The sequence below is a fragment of the Nycticebus coucang genome, chromosome 14 (genome assembly GCF_027406575.1).
Source record: "Nycticebus coucang isolate mNycCou1 chromosome 14, mNycCou1.pri, whole genome shotgun sequence".
NCBI lineage: Eukaryota > Metazoa > Chordata > Mammalia > Primates > Lorisidae > Nycticebus > Nycticebus coucang.
In genome coordinates, this window is record NC_069793.1 from 67,868,219 (window position 1) to 67,890,843 (window position 22,625).

The following is a 22,625-nucleotide window of genomic DNA, read 5'->3' on the forward strand; positions in this document are numbered from 1 at the left end:
GAGACTCTGTCTCAAAAACAAAAACAACAAAACTACAGTGAAATATCACCTTATACCCATTAGGATGACTACTATGAAAATACCAGAAAATAATAGTGTTGTAGAAAACGTAGAGTAATTGGAACCTTTGTGTATTGTTGGTAATAATATAAAATGGAGGCCAGGCGCAGTGGCTCACACCTGTAATCCTAGCTCTCTGGCAAGCCTACCAGGTGGATTGCTTGAGCTCATGAGTTCCAGACCAGCCAGAGCAAGAGTGAGACCTCGTCTCTAAAAACAGCTGGGCATTGTAGTGTGCGCCTGTATTCCCAGCTACTTGGGAGGCTGAGGCAAGAGAAATCGCTTGAGCCCAAGAGTTAGAGGTTGCTATGAGGTATTATACCACAGTACTCTCTACCCAGGACAACAAAATGAGACTCTGTCTCAAAAAAAAAAAAAGTACAGCTTCTGTGGAAAATAGTATGGTGATTCCTCACAAAATTAAAAACAGAATTACCATATGATTCAGTAATTTCACTTTTTTGAATATGTACCCCAAAGAATTGAAAGTAAGGTCTCAATGTGATATTTGTATATTCATGTTCATAGCAATTATTCACAATAGCTAAAAATGGGGGAAGCAACTCTGATGTCCGTTAATGAATGAATGGATAAGCCAGAATGGATAAGCCAGAGTATAGTGTGTGTGTGTGTGTGTGTGTCTGTGTATATATACTTGGAATGTTATTCATGCCTTTTTTTTTTTTTCTTTTTTGAGACAGGGACTCACTGTGTTGCCCTCGGTAGAGTGCTGTAGTGTCACAGCTCACAGCAACCTCAAACTCTTGGGCTTAAGCAATTCTCTTGCCTTAGTCTCCCAAGTAGCTGGGACTGCAGGTGCCTGCCACAACACCCGGCTATGTTTTGGTTGTAGTTGTCATTGTTGTTTGGCAGGCCCAAACAGCTGGCAGCTGGGTTCTAACCTGCCAGCTCCAGTGTATGTGACTGGCGCCCTAACTGCTGAGCTACAGGCACCCAGCTGAGCAGTCTTAACATATACTACAACACAAATGAATCTTGAGGACATTTTGTCAAATGAAATAAGTCAGTCAGAAAAGGCAAATACTCTGTGATTCCATTTATATGTGGTATTTATAGAGACAGAAGGTTAAATGGTGGTTGCCAGGGGTTGGAGTGAGAGAGGAATGAGGAGTTATTATTTAATGGGTATAGAATTTTAGGTTTTTAAAAATTATAAATTGACAATTTTAAATTGCATAAATTCTTGGTGTACAAAGTGATGTTATAATTTGTGGATAAAATGTGGAATAATAAATCAAGCTAGTTAACATCAGTCATTTCAAATACTTAACATTTTTGTGATGAGGACATTTGAAATTTATTCTCAGCAGTTTTGAAATGTGTAGAGTTGCAGTTTTATGAGTGAAAAGAGTTCTGGAGAGAGATGGTGGTAATGGTTATACATTTGGAATGTATTTAATATCATAAAACTGTACACTTAATGATTAAGATGTTAAATTTTTGTGTTTATTTTACCACAATAAAAAAATGGGTGGGGGATCTAGTGAGCCCAATAGTCTGTTGTGTGTTTAACTGTTACTAGAAATTACAAGTACCTCAATCCCAGATGAACATTAACTGAAATCTGCTGCTAAGGCTTGGCGCCCGTGCACAGTGGTTATGGTGCTGGCCACATGCACCGGGGCTGGCAGGTTGGAACCCAGCCCAGGCCAGCTCAACAATGACAATTACAACCAAAAAATAGCCGGACATTGTGGCAGGCGCCTGTCGTCCCAGCTAGCTGGGAGGATGAGATGAGAATCATTTAAGCTCAAGAATTTGAGGTTGCTGTGAGCTGTGATGGTGCGCACTCTACCGAGGGCAACATACTGAAACTGTCTCAGAAAAAAAAAAAAATCTGCTGCTAAAATAATGCATTGAGTGAACCTGTAATGCAAGATGTTTATTGTCTAAAAGGATAGAAACCTGGTGGAATTTCATACTTATAGAAAGGTTGTATGACATTTAAACCTTTTTTAAGTGCTGTAAGATGTATATATAACAATAACTTTTATTATATATAAAAATGTTATTTTCTTTTTTTAATTATAGTTATCCTAGTGAGTATGAAGTATTTCATTGTGGTTTTCATTTGCATTTTCCTGATGACATATGATGTTGACCATCTTTTCATCCTAGGGCTATTTGGATAGAAAACTTTTTATGCACAAGAGTTTTAAATTTTGTTTTCGTGCATTTTATCTATTTTTCTTTTGTTGCTCTTGGTTTTCTGTTTTGTCTTTTTCACTCAGCATAATTATTTAGAGATTAATTTACTTTGTTGCTTGTATCCTTATCTTGTTCCTTTTTATTACTGAATAGTATTTCATTATATGAATATGTCATACTTTGTTTATGCAATTGCCTGTTGATGGACATTTGGGTTGATTCTAGTTTTTGGTTATTACAAATAAAGCTTCTATGAACATTCACGTACAAGTCTTTGTGTAAATATATGTGTGTTTTTCTCTTAGGTAAATACTTAGGAGTGAAATGGCTGGATCATATAGTAGGTGTATGTATAATTTTTAAAGAAACTGCCAAATTTCCAAACTTAATGTGGTTTTACCACTTTAATTCCCACCAATAATATATGAGAGTTCCATTTTCTCTTAACCTTCATCAGCATTTGCCGTGGTCATTCTTTTAATTTTAGCTATTCTAGTAGGCATGAAATGGCATCCCATTATGGTTCTTCTTCTCATTTCCCTAATGACTAACCAGGTTAAGAATCTTTTCATGTGTTCTTTCTAAATATATATATATATATATATATATATATTTTTTTTTTTTTTTTTTTTTGGCGTAATGTCTGTTCTAATCTTTTGCCTATTTTTTAAATTGGGTCACTTATTTTCTTTTGTGACAGAGCCTCAAGCTGTCACCCTGGGTAGAGTACCATGGCATCACAGCTTACAGCAACCTCAAACTCCTGGGCTCAAGCGATTCTCCTGCCTCCACCTCCCAAGTAGCTGGGATTACAGGCGCCTGCTACAACACCTGGCTATATTTTTTTGGTTGCAGCGGTCATTGTTGTTTGGAGGGCCTGGGCTGGATTTGAAACCACCAGCTCAGGTGTATGCGGCTGGCACACCTTAGCCTCTTGAGCCACAGGTGCCGAGCCACTTATTTTCTTATTGAATTTTGAGAGATGTTTATTCTAGATACAAGTTTTTCTTTTTCTTTCTTTCTTTTTTTTTTTTTTTGAGAGTCTCACTTTATTGCACTTGGTAAGAGTGCTGTGGCATCATTGATCACAGCAACCTCAAACTCTTGGGCTCAAGCAATTCTCTTGCCTCTGCCTCCTGAGTAGCTGGGACTACAGGTGCCTGGCTGTTTTTTAATGACAGGGACTTGCTCTTGCTCAGGCTGGTCTGGAACTCATGAGCTTAGGCAATCCACCTGCCTCAGCTTCCCAGACTGCTAGGATTACACATGTGAGCTACCATACCAGGCCTTGGATATAAGCTTTTCATCGGGCATATGCTTTGCAAACGTTTTTTCCCAGTCTGTGTGTTTTTTTCATTTTCTGAGAGTCTTTTGAAGAACAGAAGTTTTTAATTTTAATGAAATACAGTTTATATTCAGAGACAGACTTTGTCTAGAAAAGAAGGTTTATACATTTCTTTCTTTTGTGGATTGAGTTTTTTTGTTATATCTAACAATTCTTTACCCAGCCACATAGCACCAACATTTTCTCCTATGTTTTGTTCTGGAAGTTTAATAGTTTCACATTTAAGGCCGGGCGTGGTGGCTCACGCCTGTAATCCTAGCACTTTTGGAGGCCAAGGCAGGTGGATTACCTAAGCTCACAAGTTGTGGTGGGCACCTGTAGTCCCAGCTACTTGGGAGGCTGAGGCAAGAGGATGGCTTGAGCCCAAGAGTTAGAGGTTGCTGTGAGCTATGCTGTTATGGCACTCTACCCATGTCGACAGAATGAGACTGCGTTTCATTAAAAAAGAGAAAAAAGGGCAAAGATGTGAATAGACACTTTATAAAAGAGGATTTTCAAATAATAAACATGAAAAACTGTTCTACATCTTCAGAGATGTAGAAATTAGAGTAATACAAATTAAAATCATAATGAAGTATATCAATATATACCCACTGAATGGTGAAAATAGACAAATATTACTGAACGTTAGTAAGGCTAGAAGCAACTATCATTCTTCTACACTGGGGAGGTGGAAGTATGATTTATATTAACACAAGCGAGTTGGAAAATTGGCTGCATAACCATAGCTAATGACACAGCAGTTTCTTTTCTAGAATATACTCCGCAGTACAACAGAACATAGACCTGCATATGTATTGAAGAATATTTTTAGCACTCTACTTATATTTTTATTATTTATTTATTTATTTTGAGACAGAGTTTCACTGTGGCGCCCTTGGTAGAGTGCCGTGGCGTCACAGCTCCCTCTAACTCTTGGACTTAAGCAATTCTCTTGCCTCAGTCGCCCAAGTAGCTGGGACTACAGGCGCCTGCCACAATGCCGGGCTATTTTTTTGTTGCAGTTGTCATTGTTGTTTAGCAGGCCGGGGCTGGATTCGAACCTGCCTACCTTCGTGTATGTTGCCAGCGCCTTAACGACTGAGCTACGGTGCTGAGCCTGTACCCTACTTATAAACAGCCAAAATTTAGAAATTACTCAAATACTCATCAACATTAAAATGATTAAGTTATTTTATAGTCAAACAGAACTAAATAAGAAATAACAAAACTATTGTATATACCAACATGGATGAATCCCACACACAGCATGTTGAGTTAATGAAGACAGAGGCATATTAAGACTACATTTATATAAAATTCAGAAATAGAAATATGATTTTGTGGTGTTAGAAGCCAGGATCTTAGATACTTTTAGATGAGGAGTAGTCACAAGGGATATTGGTAATAAACTGTTTCCTGATCTTGGTAGTGGTTGATGGATATGCTTATTTTTTATAATTTATCATGCTTTACATTTATGATTTATGTACATTCTGTGTATAATTATACTTTGATTTTAAAAAGTTTATTTTAAAAAATTAATGACACGATTGCATTAATGTACACAGCTATGATTTAATAAAAAAAAAAATTAATAAGGGCATGGCTTGGTGCCTCTAGCTCAGTGAATGGGGTGCTGGCCACATACACCGAAGCTGGTGGGTTCCAGCCCGGCCTGGGCCTGCTAAACAACAATGACAACTGCAACCAAAAAAAAAAAAAAATAGCCAGGCGTTGTGGCAGGCGCCTGTAGTCCCAGCTGCTCGGGTGGCTGAGGCAAGAGAATTGCTTAAGCCCAAGAGTTTGAGGTTGCTGTGAGCTGTGATGCCATGGCACTCTACCACGGGTAACAGCGAGACTCTGTCTCAAAAAAAAAAAAAAAAAAGTTAGGGCAAAGTAAAGATATTTCCAGGAAAACAAGTTGTATGGTATTCTTGGTAGTGTGCCTGAGTACGAGATTAGTATACAGTAGTCAATAGCTTTTCTCTAGTAATTAGCTTCTGAAAGTGGAAGCAGTAGAAATGATTTCATTTACAGTAGCAGGCAGCTTCATTCTTTCTGTCTCTTAGGGTATGTTCTTACTGCTTGCCACTTCTTTTAGCTCTAAGGCTTCTCAGTTGTTGCCCCTGCCGTACCTAATGTGGGAACTTAGGATGTACAGACCAGTGTGAGGGTATTTAACACCCTGAGAGGCAAATTTTGGTCAATGGCATATGGGACCCAATGAGTATATTCTTCCCTTCTCACCTCCGAGTGTCTTGAAGTGCATTTCATATAGTTTCTTATAATGTCCCTTGTTGCCAACTGTTGTGGCACTTTGTTTTGGTCGTCTTTCCCTGTTATGCTATTCTGTCCTTAATTCCTGCTCCCTGAAAAAGTATTGCATAAGCTACTTTCTCAGACTACCCAGGTCCCCACAACTAAGAATTGTCTAGCCCAACGTGTCAGGTGTACTGAGGATAGAAATATGGTGTCTAAAGCCAAAGATTTGCTTTAAAATCCAAGCTCTTCCATACTCAATCTCTATGACTTTTGGAAATAACCATAACTGAGTCTTAATTTTTGTTATCTATAAAATGGCAATAATAAGCAGATACAAGCAAAATCCTTGAGGATTAAATGAGATAAGCTTTATAAACTTAATGCCTGGAACATAGAGGAATTCAGTAAAGTAAATAAAAATTCATACTTTCCATTCAAGTTTATACTGCTGCTTTCTGACCTTCCCCCATTTTTTTTTTTTTTTTGCAGGATAAATAATCTAGAGTTCAAGCTCTCAAATCCTTCTATACAACCACCAAAAGGGATAACCACTTCCCCCTATAAAAAAGCTTGTATAGAATTCTATATAGAGAAAACACCAACATGATTCATGTGAAGATTTAAGTTGGACATATGAATTTTTTACTTCTTTATTTAATTTTTAGCTTTTTAAAGAGGATAGGCTATTGACAGTGACTCAGTGTTATAATGAAAAGGTTGTTTTGTCAAAAATCCAAGTCCTTTGTCAAAAACTGTAAGAGTAGCAATAAAAATTATTAGGATGCAGAAGGTTAAATTCTAAAACCCTAGAAATACCAGAGAATGTAGTATGTGAACCACTGAGGATTAAACAAAGTAACACTAAAATACATAAAATGGGGAGTTTACTGTTTAGTTTTCAAAAATAGTACCATCTGGGGCGGTGCCTGTGGCTCAGTCGGTAAGGCACTGGCCCCATATACCGAGGGTGGCGGGTTCAAACCCGGCCCCGGCCAAACTGCACCCAAAAAATAGCCGGGCGTCGTGGCGGGCTCCTGTAGTCCCAACTACTCGGGAGGCTGAGGCCAGGGAATCGCCTAAGCCCAGGAGTTGGAGGTTGCTGTGAGCTGTGTGAGGCCACGGCACTCTACCGAGGGCCATAAAGTGAGACTCTGTCTCTACCAAAAAAAAAAAAAGTCTTTCAAGCAAAAAAAAAAAAAAAAAAAAAAATAGTACCATCTGTTTATGTATATAATTTGGAGGGAGCTATGCTGTGCATTTTAGTATGGTCAACCGCAACCTCTGGCTTTTACTCACTAGATACCAGTGACACAGCCTTCACTCCCCTAGTTGTGACACCTAAAATGTCTCCAGACATTGCCATATGTTCCCTAGGGTGGGGGCACAATAATCCTTGTTTGAGAACCATTGAGATAGACCTAATTTTGCAGTCTAGATCTAGGGCCTGTGACTGTATAAATTTGAACAAGTTACCTAGCTCGTAAACCTTAGTCTTCATGAGTGGCATAACGTATATGTAGTGCTCAGCTCAGCTCCTGATACACAGTTCACTAAATGAGAGATTATGATGCTAAAACCTGTTCTAGTTTTTGCCACTCTGCCTTTCTTCATCTTCTAAAACTTTGTATAGCCTGTGGTCAAGAATTTCTCATCTGTGATCTTTGAAAGACATTGAGTGTTTTATATTAGCAGTTAGCATAGACTTTAGTTTTGTTGTCTCCGCAACTAAGGATTTGCCCTCCTTCTCCTTGTGTTCGTGTTTGTATTGGGCAGAGTTGGTAGTATATTATTTCATGTGAATCTCCAACTGGCATAGCATTGTATATGGTGCTTTTTGCATATTTATAACCTCGTGAATTATTAGACTAACATCTTAAAGACTGGTTAAGGCTTAAAGTAACCAGAAAGAAATTGAAAATATAATTGTGGTTTGGGGCGTTTCTTTTAACTCTGAGGCAATAGCCTATCAAAAATTTTCTTATTTGTTCTTTAGCTTTATTTTTTCACTTAAGAATGATTAAAAATATTAGTAGCCTATATGTAGATAATGTACTTTGATGTACATTATCTTGTTTAAATTTTGTTAAAACCTTAGGCAGTTAAAAGTGAATAAAAGTAGAAAGGGGGTTGGTGATGTACCTTATCCGCACAGCACTATGTTACATTGTTAATCTCATTTAAGCCTTATAGCAATATCTGCAAACTAAGTAGCATTATCTCCATTTTGGAGGCAATCAAATGATGGTCCATTTGCCCAAAATCACCTAAGTTTTTATTTCAAAGCTAATGCTATTTTCATGCTCTGCTTCTTCCCCAAAATAAAGAGCATATTCCTCTGCCTTAATTTTCTTTATAAACTGTTTCTTGACTTACCCTGTGACTGCAAGATGAGGGCATAAAAGTGTAGGACATTGTATTCATTTTTTCTGTTGCCAAGGAGGCCTAACCCAGCTTCTCTAGCTCTCTGTGGCCATCTCTGCTTTTCTCCTGGTCCAATGCAGTTACATCTGGCTTATGGGAATAAGGAACATTTTTAAGTTCTGCCGTTTTTGGCTATGTGAATAAACATTACTTTTTGGTTATGTGTATTATCTTAGCTTTTATGGTTTCATATTGCTGAAGAATGCAGAGCAGTTATATCTTCAGCCATGAAGTGTGTGTTTAGCAAGAGAGAAGTAAAAGCAGATTTACTTAAAAATCAAGAGGGCTCTATATCTGATAAGAAAAGTAGTCTCAAAACTGCCATGGGATCTGTTTATTCTAGTAGACTACAGACTAAACGATGTTTTTAAGTCTAGAGTTGCCTAAAACTCTTCTATCTCTGTGTAATTTGTATTTTTAGCTGAGAGAAGAAAAGTTACCAGAGGAAAAACCCTCTGAAGATCAAATCCACAAGCTGTTACCAGAGGATACAGAAACAGGGAAAAGGAAAATGGATGAACAGAAAAAAAGAGAAGAGCCATTAGTATTGAAAACAAATCTGGAATGTGTAAGTAAATCACCTTTTTTGACAGACATGTGCTTCACAAAATCAGCAGTTAGCCTAGGTGACATGGATCTAAAAGTCCTAAGTTGGACCAGTAACAGTCATTGACTAGGCAGCTTAACAGTAGTGAAGAACTTAGCTTCCGTATGAGAGCTGGAGAAAATATTTAAATGGGACAGTGAGATCTGTGGAAAATTAAGGGAACAGAAGAAAAGGTGAGCAAGAGGAAAAACCCAGTATGGTATACTGTGTGTGGTAAGTTTATGCATGTATTGTCATTTTATAATTATGTGTTGTTATTAGATTTTTTTTATTTATTTTTATTTATTTATTTATTTATTTTTTTGGTAGAGACAGAGTCTCACTTTATGGCCCTCGGTAGAGTGCCTTGGCATCACACAGCTCACAGCAACCTCCAACTCCTGGGCTTAAGCGATTCTCTTGCCTCAGCCTCCCGAGTAGCTGGGACTACAGGCGCCCACCACAACGCCCAGCTATTTTTTGGTTGCAATTCAGCCGGGGCCGGGTTTGAACCCGCCACCCTCAGTATATGGGGCCGGCGCCTTACCAACTGAGCCACAGGCGCCGCCCAGATTTTTTTTATTTTTTATTTTTTGAGAAAGAGTCTCATTTTGTCGCTCTTGGTAGAGTGCCGTGGCGTGTCATAATAACCTCAAACCCTTGGGCTCAAGCGATTCTCTTGCCTCAGCCTCCCAAGTAGCTGGGACTACAGGCACCCGCCACAACGCCTGGCTATTTTTATTTTTGGGTTGTAGTTGTCATTGTTGTTTGGCAGGCCCGGGTGGATTGGAACCCGCCAGCTCCAGTGTATGTGGCTGGCGGCCTAGCCACTGAGCTATAGGCGCCGAGCCAACATTTAAGTTTTATATGTCTTCTGTCCTCAATTATATTTCCTTAGAACTTGTATTTTATTTGCCTTTGTTCTTTGTAGTGCCCTAAGAGTAGACTTCTAATGGGGGCAAATCTTGCCTGAATTTTTTCATTACTTATATACCAAGCAAATTAATGGAAAAGGCTGCAAGTTATGTATTTAACTTACATAAGAAAGCACTTTTGGAGGAACCACTAATTACAGCCAAATGGATAATTACAATTGAGTTTTATTTCTTTAGTAAGTCATATAGGATTGGACATCTTCTATTGTTTACTGTCAGTACTTAGCATATCTTTAGACTCGTATCTTTTAAAATATTGTATAATTCAGATTTGTTAGTATTTTAGGTTATCTTTCTAATTAGCTGGAATTGATAAAGCTTTATTTACCATATATAAAGAGAGGCAACATTGCAGAGTAGGAAAAAAACCTTTGGATCAGAAGCCTACCTCTCAGACACACGCCAGCATTGTAGCTGATTAGACAGTTTTGGCCAGATTACTTAATTTCCCTCTGCTTCTGATTTAATTTTTGCAAAGGCAAAATTGAATTTTTTTTTTTTTTTTTTTTTTTTGAGACAGAGCCTCAAGCTGTCGCCCTGGGTAGAGTGCTGTGGCATCACAGCTCACAGCAACCTCCAACTCCTGGGCTCAAGTGATTCTCTTGCCTCAGCCTCCCAAGTAGCTGGGACTACAGGCGCCTGCCATAACACCCGGCCATTTTTTGGTTGTAGCTGTCATTGTTGTTTGACGGGCCCAGGCTGGATTCGAACCCACCAGCTCTGATGTATGTGGCTGGCGCCTTAGCCGCTTGAGCTACAGGTGCCGAGCTGCAAAATTGAATTTGAAATTATTTATGTGTTTTTGGGATAATAGTATTTTCTGACTATCACATATGGGGCTTTTGATTCCAACGATAGTAATAGTGGTATCATTTAATTATTATTAAAAACCACTACTTGTGTTTTTTACAGGGTTTCACCCTTCTAAAAGATTCAGTTTAACAGGCATGAAGTGCTATGAGTCTTTTTTTTTTTTTTTTTTTTTTTTTAGTGCTATGAGTCTTAATGCTCTGGACATTAGGAAACACAAAGGGCAATAACTAGTAGCCCCAGCTGTGGTCTACACTCTCCATAAAGGCTACAGCTCTGCCTGTTCACCCCAAGAGTACAAAACAAAACAACCCAAAAGAACCTTTATTTTTAGGACAAACTAGCCTTGATAGAGCTTACCCTTCACTATGGTCCTTTGATTGAAAGAACTTGCTGTTTCTAGCCTTGCCAGAAACAAGTTTTCTCCAGAAATGGTTCTCTAATATTAAATAATTTCAAGACTGGGAAATTGCTGTAATTGTTTTTTCGTTTGCCACTGCCATCTTTGAAATAGCAATAAAGTGCATCAACTAAATTTTAATATTCAGAAGAATCAGAAAGTATAAATTCTGACTTATTGGTAACGGCTAGTTTTACAAATGCAAAAAAAAAATTGAATAAAATCTGACCCATGAATACTTCATTTTAGATTTTTGTCATTTTTGCCTTTTTTCCACTCACTTTTATATTTTTGATGACCTTTATTTATTTTTTATTTTTTTGCTCTGTCACCCAGGCTGGAGTACAGTGGCATGGTTGTACCTCACTGCAACTTCGAACTGCTGGCCTCAAGGGATCTTCCTACCTCAGCTCCTCAGTAGCTGGGACTACCAGCACCACACCCAGCTAATTTTTAAAATTTTTTTAGAGGGCAGTGCCTGTGGCTCAAAGGAGTAGGGTGCCAGTCCCAAATACCGGAGGTGCTGGGTTCAAACCTGGCCTCAGCCAAGAACTGCAAAAAAAAAAAAAAAAAAGTTTTTTAGCGAGGTTATCCCTTATGTTGCCTAGGCTGGTCTTGAACTCCTCACCTCAAAGGGTCCTCCTGCCTCAGCCTCCCAGAGTGCTAGAATTACAGGTGTGCCACTGTATCCAGTCCTATTTCTGAAAATTTTAGCTTAGCAGGGTACAGAATTCTGGGCTGAAAATTGTTCTGTTTAAGTAGATTAAAGGTAGATGACCATTGTCTTCTTGCTTGAAAAGTTTCATTAGAGAAGTCTGCGGTCACTCTGATGGATTTGCCCCTGTAGGTCAACTGGCGCTTACTCCTGGCAGCTTGCAGAATCTCTTCTTTTGTCTTGACTGTGGACAGGTTCATCATAATGTGTCTTGGAGAAGCTCGGTTAGAGTTGAGGCGACCTGGGGTCCGATATCCCTCTGAAAGCAGTGTGTCAGAATCTTTGGTGATGTTTGGGAAATTTTCTTTTATAATATTCTCTAGTATGGCTTCCATTCCTCTAGGGCATTCTTCTTCCCCTTCTGGAATTCCTATAACTCGTATATTGGAACGCTTCATAAAGTCCCATAATTCTGACGGTGAACGTTCTGCTTTCTCTCTCTTCTTTTCTGCCTCTTTTACTATCTGAGTTATCTCAAAAACTTTGTCTTCTACCTCTGAAATTCTTTCTTCTGCATAGTCTAACCTGTTGCTGATACTTTCCATTGCATCTTTAAGTTCCCTGATTGACTGTTTCATTTCCTTCAGCTCTGCTATATCCTTTTTATATTCTTCATATCATTCATCTCTGATTTGATTCTGTTTTTGGATTTCCTTTTGGTTATTTTCCACTTTATTAGCAGTTTCCTTCATTGTTTCCATCATTTCTTTCATTGTTTTCAACATGTGTATTCTAAATTCCCTTTCTGTCATTCCTAACATTTCTGTATAGGTGGAATCCTCTGCAGTAGCTACCTCATGGTCCCTTGGTGGGGTTGTTCTGGACTGGTTCTTCATGTTGCCTGGAGTTTTCTGCTGATTCTTCCTCATGAGTGATTTCTTTTATCTGTTTCCTTGCCCTAATTTTCCTTTCACTTCCTCTTGCTCTTTAAGTTCTTGTGCCTGTGGACTAAGGGTTACAGGACCAGAAGGGTGAGAAGGTTGAGGAGCAAAAAAGGGATGAAAGAAAGGAGGACCGAGTGATAAGAAAAAAAAAGAAAGAGAAAGGAGAGGGGGTGGGGATAAGGAATATTGACAAAAAGAAGAGAGGTACAGAAAGAGGGAAACAGGGCAATATAGGTGTACAGTAGGGTACTTTGACACAACCTTAAAAAACCCCACCTTCTGGGGGTGCCCAGTTGGGTGGTTCCCTTGAGGTCAGCAGCTCTTTGCTAACCTGATCAGACACAGTACCCCACCTCCACCATGTAGAGAGGAAAGACAAAAATGCTATAAATCAAACCAAAACAAGCAAACAGAAAACTTTACGGGGATACAATTGGGTGAAAAAACAAATGATAGGGGTAGAAACGCTAGCAAAAATGAAGTTGTAGTTATTAAAAAAGGCAGCAATGGGAAATTATAATTAAACTAGAAAAGTTGAGAAAGAAAAAGGGATCTGTATGGAAAAGATTGAAATTAAAAAAGAAAAGAACATCAACAACGTCACAATAAACAACAACAACAACAAAAAACAAACAAAAAAAAAAAAGAAAAAAATACACAACCAAAAACAAAGCAGTTTGTATATGTTATTGAATATTGTCTGGGCAACACGTGGTCTTCTGGGGTATGAGATGTTAGTCACAGTTCTGATACGACTGGAGGCTGCTGATTTCTCAAACCCCAGCAGGTAGACACCCTAAATCTCTCTTCAGCCCACTTAAAAGGCACTTTGAACTTGTAAACTTGCTGAGCAGAAGCTTTCCCAGCTTTCTCGCTGGAATCACTGCTGAAGTGGCTATCCACTTACCCAGTGTGCCAAAACTGGTCTCACTCTGCCCCTGAGGGTTAGGGCTGCAAGGCGGCTCAGACCCCACCCTTAGGCTACTTGGTTGCTGGGTTACAAGCTCCCACCCGTTTCTAGCTCTGCGACCCTGAGGGCGGAGCTTGCCGGGGCAGATCACTGGCAATGGTTCCGTGTGACCCACCGCCAAACACTATTAGCTCCGTCTGGCTCAGCGGCTCAGACTGGGGCCCTAGACAACGGCCAAAGTTCTCCGCACTCCCGCTCAGGCCTTCCCCAGGGCAGTTCAACTCAGTGCCAAGTCCAAGGACATCAAAACAGTTCACAGGTAAGGCCTTTCTGGTTTGCAGTCTCGCTGCTACTGAACTTACAGTTGTGGGCGGGTTTAGACGGATTGAACACAAGCGACCACTTGCCGGTTTTCCACTGTTTTAGTCCTCCTCTTGTGGTCCAGAAGTCTCTCGCTGACTCCCTGTATCCTCATAGGAGTGATGCTAGGCAGTTCCCACCAGCCAGAGATGCCTGGAGTCCTATCTCCCCAGACTCACGGTGCCCAGATGCAAGGAAGCTGTTACTCGGCTGCCATCTCTATTTCTGAAAATTTTAAATGGCTATAATTTTGCTTAAAATATGTCTTAAGAGGTTTTGGTGTTGAGTAAATAATTCCATTTAGTTTAGCCAAGACTACATTCAGATGAAGACTTAAGAGAATCTTAAGTGATCTCAGTGGGAAGTGAGCTGAAGGATTATTTTTTATATGGGGAGTATGAGTATTATGATTACAGCTAGACTGATCATTGCACTGTCCTGCCCAAAAACTTTAGTGACTCCATCTGTCCTGTGAAATCAAATGAAGACTCTTCACCCCAACATTCTAGTCCTTCCTTCATAGGATTCTAGCTTATTTTTCTATCCTTATACCCCCAAACTCTAAAAGTACATGTTTGTTTTCACCCAAATATGTATTTTGTTTTCCCTCCTCAAGATCTTTGCTCTTGCATTTTCATCTCATCAAAATGCCACCCCATGTACCTATTGAAAAGCTATTAATCTTTGTCGGTTCAAAAGCTATCACATTCATGGAACCTATATAGGGATTCACTTACTTCTACACTCACATCATCCACTCTGCTTCTCCACTTTTGTAACTTTTACAGAACTTACTTCGTTCTCTCTTATATTATGTTTTTTTTTGTGTGTGTTGTGTGTTTGTGTTTTTCTAATAGATTTTAAGTTTGTTGACTATAGGAAATGTGTCTTACCCATTTTCAAATTTTTTACATCACAAGTGTTTGGTACATATTTATGAAATTGAATTTGAATGGAGGAAGGAAAGAGCTGACTCTAGAAACAAATATTATCATGTGTTTTTTTCTGAAGGGAAATAAAATTACTGCCATGTTTAATTTATTACAATTTATTGGTACACTTAGTCCAATAAGTGAATTGTTGGAAAACAATTTGATATAGCACTTATACTAAAGATTATAAAGCAAAAAGTGAAAAATTACTTATCATCTCATAACCTAGAAATAACTCCTATAAACATTTTGGTAAATACCCTTCCAGATTTCTTTTCTAATCACATACAAATACACATTATGTATTGTTTCTCTTTTCAGAAAATGTAGCCTACTGTTTTATAGTCTGTTTTCAGTTAACTATAAGTTGTGGATGTCTTTCCATGTAAATTAAGAATCCACATTATGATTTAGTGAGCTCTGAGTATTCTTGACTGTAGAATTTATTTAACAAATTTATTTACTAAATCTCCTATTGTGGTTTTGCTATCTTAAACACTATTGTGATGAGATCCACCTGTCTCATTAATTCCTAAAATAAATTACTAGAAGTAGAATGACTGGGTCAAAGGGAGTGTCCTTGTAAACATTTTTATATTTGTTACTCAGTTGCCCTCCAAGAAGTTTGTATATAATTGTACTCGAACCAGTCATACATGAGAATACTAAATTAATTTCCTCATATTTTGCCAACTCTGGATATTATTCTTTTAATTTTTTTAGGTATAACATTTTTTAAGATGTCACTTCAGGAATTGCATTTATGCATGCTTTGTACCATTTTTGAAATCCATAATGCTATAGGCTTATTTTTATCAAAGGTTAAAAATGAGAGGTAAATATTTTCCTATCTTGTTGCTTATCGGAGTAGAAATGTAGGTGTTAGGTAGCTTTTGTCTAAATAACTATTTGTTTGTAATAACCTAATTTGTATTTCAGTAATTAAAAGGAACTTGGCATATATCTATCATAAAACTGAAGTTTTTTCTTCAAAGATTAATAGTACTTAAATTAATCTAGATAAAATCTATCTTGCTGAACACTTAACTACGTGTTAGCTTATGTACTAGGTACTTTTAATGGCTTATCACAAACTATATAGTAGACAGATTAATCTTTTCTTTTTTTGAGACAGAGTCTTGACAGAGCAGTCTTTATTTTATAGATGAGGAAACCAGGGCTCAGAAAAATGAAGCAATGAACCTATAATGACAATGATAGCTAAGTAATACAGCTGGAATTTGAATACTTTTTTACTTGGTACTGAATTGATTATGAAGAGAGGCTTAAATAAACAGAAATTGCGATTATTAATCTGTTGGTATTAAGCTTTTTCTTTTTTCCTAGAGTTGAGAATACTGTATAAAATTCGATAATGGGTTAGTGCTATTAAAGATTCTCCATTGAATATTTTGCACAACAGCGTTCTCTAATGAATGATACCCTATGAAATTAAAAGGCCTCTTTATAATTCTTCAACTCTCTCTCAAGAGCCAACTATTAAGAAGTGTAACCTACGCTGGGGGGGGTGGCTCCTGCTCCTGCTAATGGTAGCACTTTGGGAGGCCTGGGTGAGAGGTTTGCTTGAGGCTGGGCATTTGAGACTAGTCTGAGCAAGAGCGAGACCCTGTCTGTACAAAAATTGGAAAAATTAGCCAGGCATGGTAATGTGCACCTGTGGTCAGCCACGGAGGAGGCTGAGGCGGATCACTTGAGCCCAAGAGTTTGAGGTTGCTGTGAGCTATGATGACGCCACTACAATCTACCTGAGTGACAGAGACCCTTTCTTTAAAAAAAACAAAACAAAACTATAGACTGTTGTGTATCAAAGACTTTAAGGTATTCAGGGTACTGTGAGCCATGTGTTGCCTTGCATGCCTACATCTACAACTCTCATATTTTGTTTACTTCCTTTATCATTGTTTGGGAACATTTTTTTTGGGGGGGGGTGTGGTTTGCAGTTTTTGGCTGGGGCAGGGTTTGAACTCACCACCTCCAGCGTATGGGGCCAGTGCCCTACCGCTTTGAGCCACAGGCACCACCTGGGAACTTTTTTTTATTATTTATTTATTTATTATTATTATTCTTAGTTTTTTGCATTTTTTTTTGGCCGGGGCAGGGCTTGAACCCACCAACTCCAGCATACGGGGCCAGCGCCCTACTCCTTTGAGCCACAGCTGTTGCCCAGGAACTTTTTTTTTTAAAGTTGGTCACCTACTCTCACAGAAGACAAATCCCTAAAGAAGAAGATACAGTTCAGTGTGGTTAGTTGGTATTCATTAAAAGAAGAAGAGTCTCATAGTGAATAATGAGGCAAAACTTCATTGTATTGTATGTAAAGACACCTCCAAAAGACCCTTCAAATGTAAACTGAAAAAAGGAACTCCAAAGTGAAGTGAAGATACATGAATGGGTGTAGACAAGATAGAAAAAATGAACTTTAGGGTAATTTGGAAGGCTTTGCAGAGAAAGCGACACTTTTAGATGACTCTGGCAGGCCAGTCAGTATTTTTTTATAGACAGAGGAAATTTTACGCAAAAGAAGTAGCATGTTCAAAAGACTGGGTGTTTTGAAAGACTATGGTACATGTGGAAAGTAGAAAGTAGTGTGGTTGTCGTAGAGCTCAGTGGGTTTCCATGTGTGGTGACAGTGGGAGAAAAGCCAGGAAGAAAGGTTGGTGTAGTTTGCAAAGGTCATTGTATCAGGTGGAGGTGTTTAGACTTTATCTTAATGTCACCAGCAATTATTATTATTATTTTTTTGAGCAATTAAAGCAAGAGAATATTTGTGTTCTGGGAAAATAATTGTTGGTAGTATGGAAGGTATTAGAGGGAAGAAATCCTAGAGAAAGCAAGACCTATAAATAGAGTATTGTAATAGTTGAGGCAGAAGATAATGAGAATCTAAGGAAAGGCAATGACAGTATATAAATGGGAAGAGTCAGATCTGAGGGACATTTTAGGAGTATAGTGGAATAGAGTGGAAATAGCATGGAGACATTCTGGAGATTAATGCTCTTAGGAACCAGCTTTAGCCATTTATTGTATAATCCTAGGCATATTATTACTCTGAGCCTCAGTTTGCCATTTCTTTTATTTATTTATTTATTTATTTTTTTGTAGAGACAGAGTTTCACTTTATTGCCCTCGGTAGAGTGCCGTGGCGTCACACAGCTCACAGCAACCTCCAACTCCTGGGCTTAGGCGATTCTCCTGCCTCAGCCTCCCGAGTAGCTGTGACTACAGGCGCCCGCCACAATGCCCGGCTATTTTTTTGTTGCAGCTTGTCTGGGGCTGGGTTTGAACCCGCCACCCTCGGCATATGGGGCTGGCGCCCTGCTCACTGAGCCACAGGTGCCGCCCTCAGTTTGCCATTTCTAAAAGATAATAATCCCTGCTTTTTTTTTTTTTTGCAGTTTTTTGCCAGGGCTGGGTTTGAACCCGCCACCTCCAGCATATGGGGCCGGTGTCCTACTCCTTTGAGCCACAGGTGCTGCCCAATAATCCCTGCTTTTAATGAGATTGATATAAACCGTAAATAAAATATTTAGAAGTCTTGAGGTCCCCCAAACCTTTATATAAATGCTATTATGAATTAGAAGTAAGGGAAAGAAAAGAATTATAAATGGCATTGGAGTTTCTAGATGGATTGATGGTGGGGCTTAGAGAAGAGAAATAGTTTGATTTTGAATATATTGAATTTGAACTACATTTGAGATTGGGATCTCCAAGAGGCATTTGGAAACAGATTGCAATTCAGAGAGAAGTGACTCAAGAAAGAGAGATTTGAAATTATAGCTTGAGTGGATTCTTTTGGAACCCCAAATGGACAATCTTGTCTCCCTTGTCTCCCTGCCAGTGCCCTGCGCGTCTCTCAGATTCAGAGAATGAAGAACCTTCTCGAGGCCAGATGACCCAGACACATCGCTCAGCATTTGTTTCCAAGAACAACTCCTACTCTTTAGCTTTCCTGGCAGGGTAAGAGATTGACAATTGAATTCCGTCAGGGTTCTTTCATTTTGGGATATGAGCAAAAGGGTTTGGGGTAGTAAAGGTATTTGTTGTAGCTACCTTGGGGGAGATAAAGGGAGAGAAAAGAAGTGGGAACTGGTTTTCAAATGTAAGTTAGGGAGAAAAGGGCTCACCTCAACTTTTAAAGAAAAGTAAGGTTTATTGTTTCTGGCATTCTCAGGGGAGGATTTTGCTAACTACTCTGCTGCAAAGTGTGAACCTTTTATCCTGGAAGGAAACAACAAAGTCTTCGGTCTAACAATATCCATGGACTCTCCCTCTGGACTTTAAAACTCTTAGTAGGACATAAGGCCAGAGTTGGTTTTCTCAGTGCCTAGCCTTAGAGCAAAATATATGTTCATAGATTTCAAGAGGGCAAATTGAAAAGTGTTAAAGACCCCTGACAGGGATCCCTTGACTTTGCAGGTCCTGGGGAGGAAAGGAGGGAGGAATTGGATGGATGCTGGGAGCTAGAAGAATAATAAATGGCTAGATGGAAGGAAAGAAGGATGAAATAAATGGAAGGGAGGAAGGAAAGGAAGGGAGGAAGGAATCATTCATTCATTCATTCAACAGACATTTTGTGAATAGCCACTATATGTCATGTTCTGTTTTAATATAGAGATGCAAAGATCTATCTTTACCCCAGTTCATTGTCTTTTGTTAAAAGCTGGCATTCCTTACCCTTATTATCTCTGGGGTTCAGCTCTTCCTTCCCACCAGCACTATGTGGTAGATCTCTCTTTTTTTGTCACCCTTATGAATACATGCTTAACTCCTTACTTAGACCTTTAAGGCTTTTATTGCTAGTGACTTATAAATATGACAAAGAAGCCACCAAAGTTTAAACTTTTTTATAAAGTGCTTACTAACTGTGATTCCTGATATAATTTCTGCTTTGGAATCCTTTATGTTCTTTTGGAGTAGTCTGATTTTCCTGTTATTTCTGAGAGTAAAAATCACTAAATCTCCCATTCCCTTAAATACCTTCCCTTCTATAGGTAATGGCAGCTCCTTCTCCAGGAAGGCCCCTCCCAGATTATTTATTCACTCATTTGACATTTGTTGAATGGCCACTGTATCATAGCCACTTAGGCTTGATTGATGTATCAGGACCCAGTAAGTAAGCCAGTATCCTTTCCATTTATGATGAAGAAGGGACTCTTGCATTATGTATAAAAACATTCAAGATGGCTTCTAGGTTTGGTGGTGTATGCTTGTAGTCCCAGCTACTTGGCAGGCTGAGGTAGGAGGATTGTAAAAGCCTAGGAGTTCATGGGTAGCCTGGAAAACATAGCAAGACCCTATGTTTTCAAAAAAATCAAGATTGCTTGACTAAGAATTGTTGGCTTCATATTTTGTGCATGAATTTCCCCCCATTTGTAGCAAATATATCTTAATGATTATTTATAAGAGGAATCTACTGAAAAGAGTAAAAAGTCAAATTATTCATTCCAATCAAGTCACAATAAATATTCTCTGAAGCTAATATGTTGCTTTATGAAATCTGTGGTTAATTAATTAATATCTCATAATTTAAAATAACTTAAAAAAAGAGAAATTTGTATTAAAATCCAAATATGGTACCAACGGAAAATTGTTCCAGTTAATTGTAATAGATACTGAATGGGTGAATATCACCAATTCTGGTCTTTACCCTTGTACCCTATAATTCATTCTTTTAAAGGGGGGAGGAGTAGGTTACTATGTCATTAATTAGAAATGCCTTGCAAGGAAATTAGAAAATTATTTTCTAATAGGCAGAATTGTAAAGCCTGTATAGGAGTGTGCTTTTGATTTAAGTGGCTTTTGGATATCTGTTACATATCTTCTTTTCTTTTTTTTTTTTTTTTTTTTGTAGAGACAGAGTCTCACTTTATGGCCCTTGGTAGAGTGCCATGATGTCACACGGCTCACAGCAACCTCTCACTCTTGGGCTTACGCGATTCTCTTGCCTCAGCCTCCCAAGCAGCTGGGACTACAGGCACCTGCCACAACACCCGGCTATTTTTTGGTTGCAGTTTGGCCGGGGCTAGGTTTGAACCCATCACCCTCGGCATATGGGGCCGGCGCCCTACTCACTGAGCCACAGGCGCCGCCCTACATATCTTCTTTTCTAGCTCCTAGCCCATATATATACCTTTTACCCTATATCATTGAACCATGTTGGGACTAATTAATAGAAAAATTTTAATTTAAGATTTAACTATTAAGAAATACTTGCAATCGGGTGGCGCCTGTGGCTCAAAGGAGTAGGGCGCCGGCCCCATATGCCGGAGGTGGCAGGTTCAAACCCAACCCCCGCCAAAAACTGCAAAAAAAAAAAAAAAGAAAAAAGAAAGAAATACTTGTAATCAGTATGATACATTTTGGGATTTCAGAGCTTGTTTTCTTCCAAACATTCAAGGTTGTGTGTGGAGTTCAATTATTAGTATAGTTATTAAAACAATAAATTGGATTTAGTTGGTAGGGATTTTTTTTTTTTTTTTAAGGAAATAGTGTGTTGATGTCATGAAATCAGGTTGAAAAATCAATTATGGTAATACAGTGGATTGAATTTCTTATTTAGAATATGCCTTTTCTTAGATAAATACTAAGTTTCAGTTCCAAATTATATTTAGGGAAACAAAATAGAATTGTTTGTACTGACCATGAGATGCTGAATATGGATATATTTAAAAATAAGTAGCATAGTGATGGTTGTACAACAACATGACTATTCACCTAAAAATGGTTAAAGTGATAAATTTTATGTATATTTTATCATAATAAAAAAATTAGCACTGTTTATAGTTTTGGGATATTTCAGATACAGTTTTTTGTGTCTGTTAAGCAGTACAAAAGAATAGATTTTCTCTGTAAGTCTTTTTCTGAAGAGAGTACATATGTGAGAACTTTTAAAGACTTTACACCCTTATTTGAATCAAATAAATCTGCCATTTGTTTTTCTTATCTACTTTATGAACCTTTCTTTCTTAAGCACAAAAGCATGGAGGTAAAGGTAAATAGACATGACTGATGGGATGGTTATTTTGAAAGGAATGCATCAGTAGATTTTGAATGTGTGTCTTACTAGCAGGTCAGTCTATTTTCATTTGAAAAATTCAAAGTGAGGAGCAAGATGGTGGACTAGAAGGATCACTAAGCTGAGCTCTCCTAGAATGACTGGAGAAAAAGAGAGAACCCAGCCGTACATGGTGTGGGGACCTTACCCAGAGTTGTAGGTCAGGGAGCACAGTGAGGAGATGGTGAGCTGGATACAGCCTATGATCTGGAGAGATGAAAATCTGATGACTTAGGCAAGTAATTGCCATGGGCTGGGATTGGCTGGCCCTCCACAGAGGCCCAGGATCAGAGGAAGTCTTTCTGGAGTTTTCAGTTGTTGTTGTTGGGGGAAGTTGTGCATTGAGTGGAAAGCTTGGAAGAGTAGGACTCGAACAATATACAGCAACCAGATTCGAATGTCAATTGGAGTGGATTTGCCACAGGTTTGATGGGTGGCAGGATAGCCATACTGAGAAGGTTTCAGCAGCCAGGGGGCTGCCATTGTGGGAAGGTTGTGAGAAGGTCTTAGCAGGGGCCTCAAGTATTACCATCTTAATTCCACTTGCCAGGATCAGAACTCCACTCTTGGGACAGGCTGAGGGTCTCCCCTACCCATGGGAACTGGTGTCAGGGGGCACTCTGAGACCTGCCCCTGAATGATTCTTATGAGCTTTAAGATTCCCAACCCAATGGGGTCTGAGTGCTGAGGAAACAAACAGGTGATCACCGAAGGCAACTAAGTTAGGAATAAGGACCATAGAGGTTGCTGGCTGTGCTCTCCATCTAAAGAAACCACAT

At 38.8% G+C, this 22,625-nt stretch overlaps 1 protein-coding gene across 1 annotated transcript in view; it reads left to right on the forward strand.

Annotated features, from left to right (window-relative positions):
• RNF169 (ring finger protein 169) overlaps positions 1 to 22,625 on the forward strand; it is a 112,420-nt gene that overhangs the window by 68,465 nt on the left and 21,330 nt on the right. The window contains exons 3-4 of the mRNA XM_053560119.1: positions 8,661 to 8,807; positions 18,631 to 18,749. Coding sequence (XP_053416094.1) covers positions 8,661 to 8,807; positions 18,631 to 18,749 — 266 coding nt within the window. The remainder of the gene's footprint in view (positions 1 to 8,660; positions 8,808 to 18,630; positions 18,750 to 22,625) is intronic.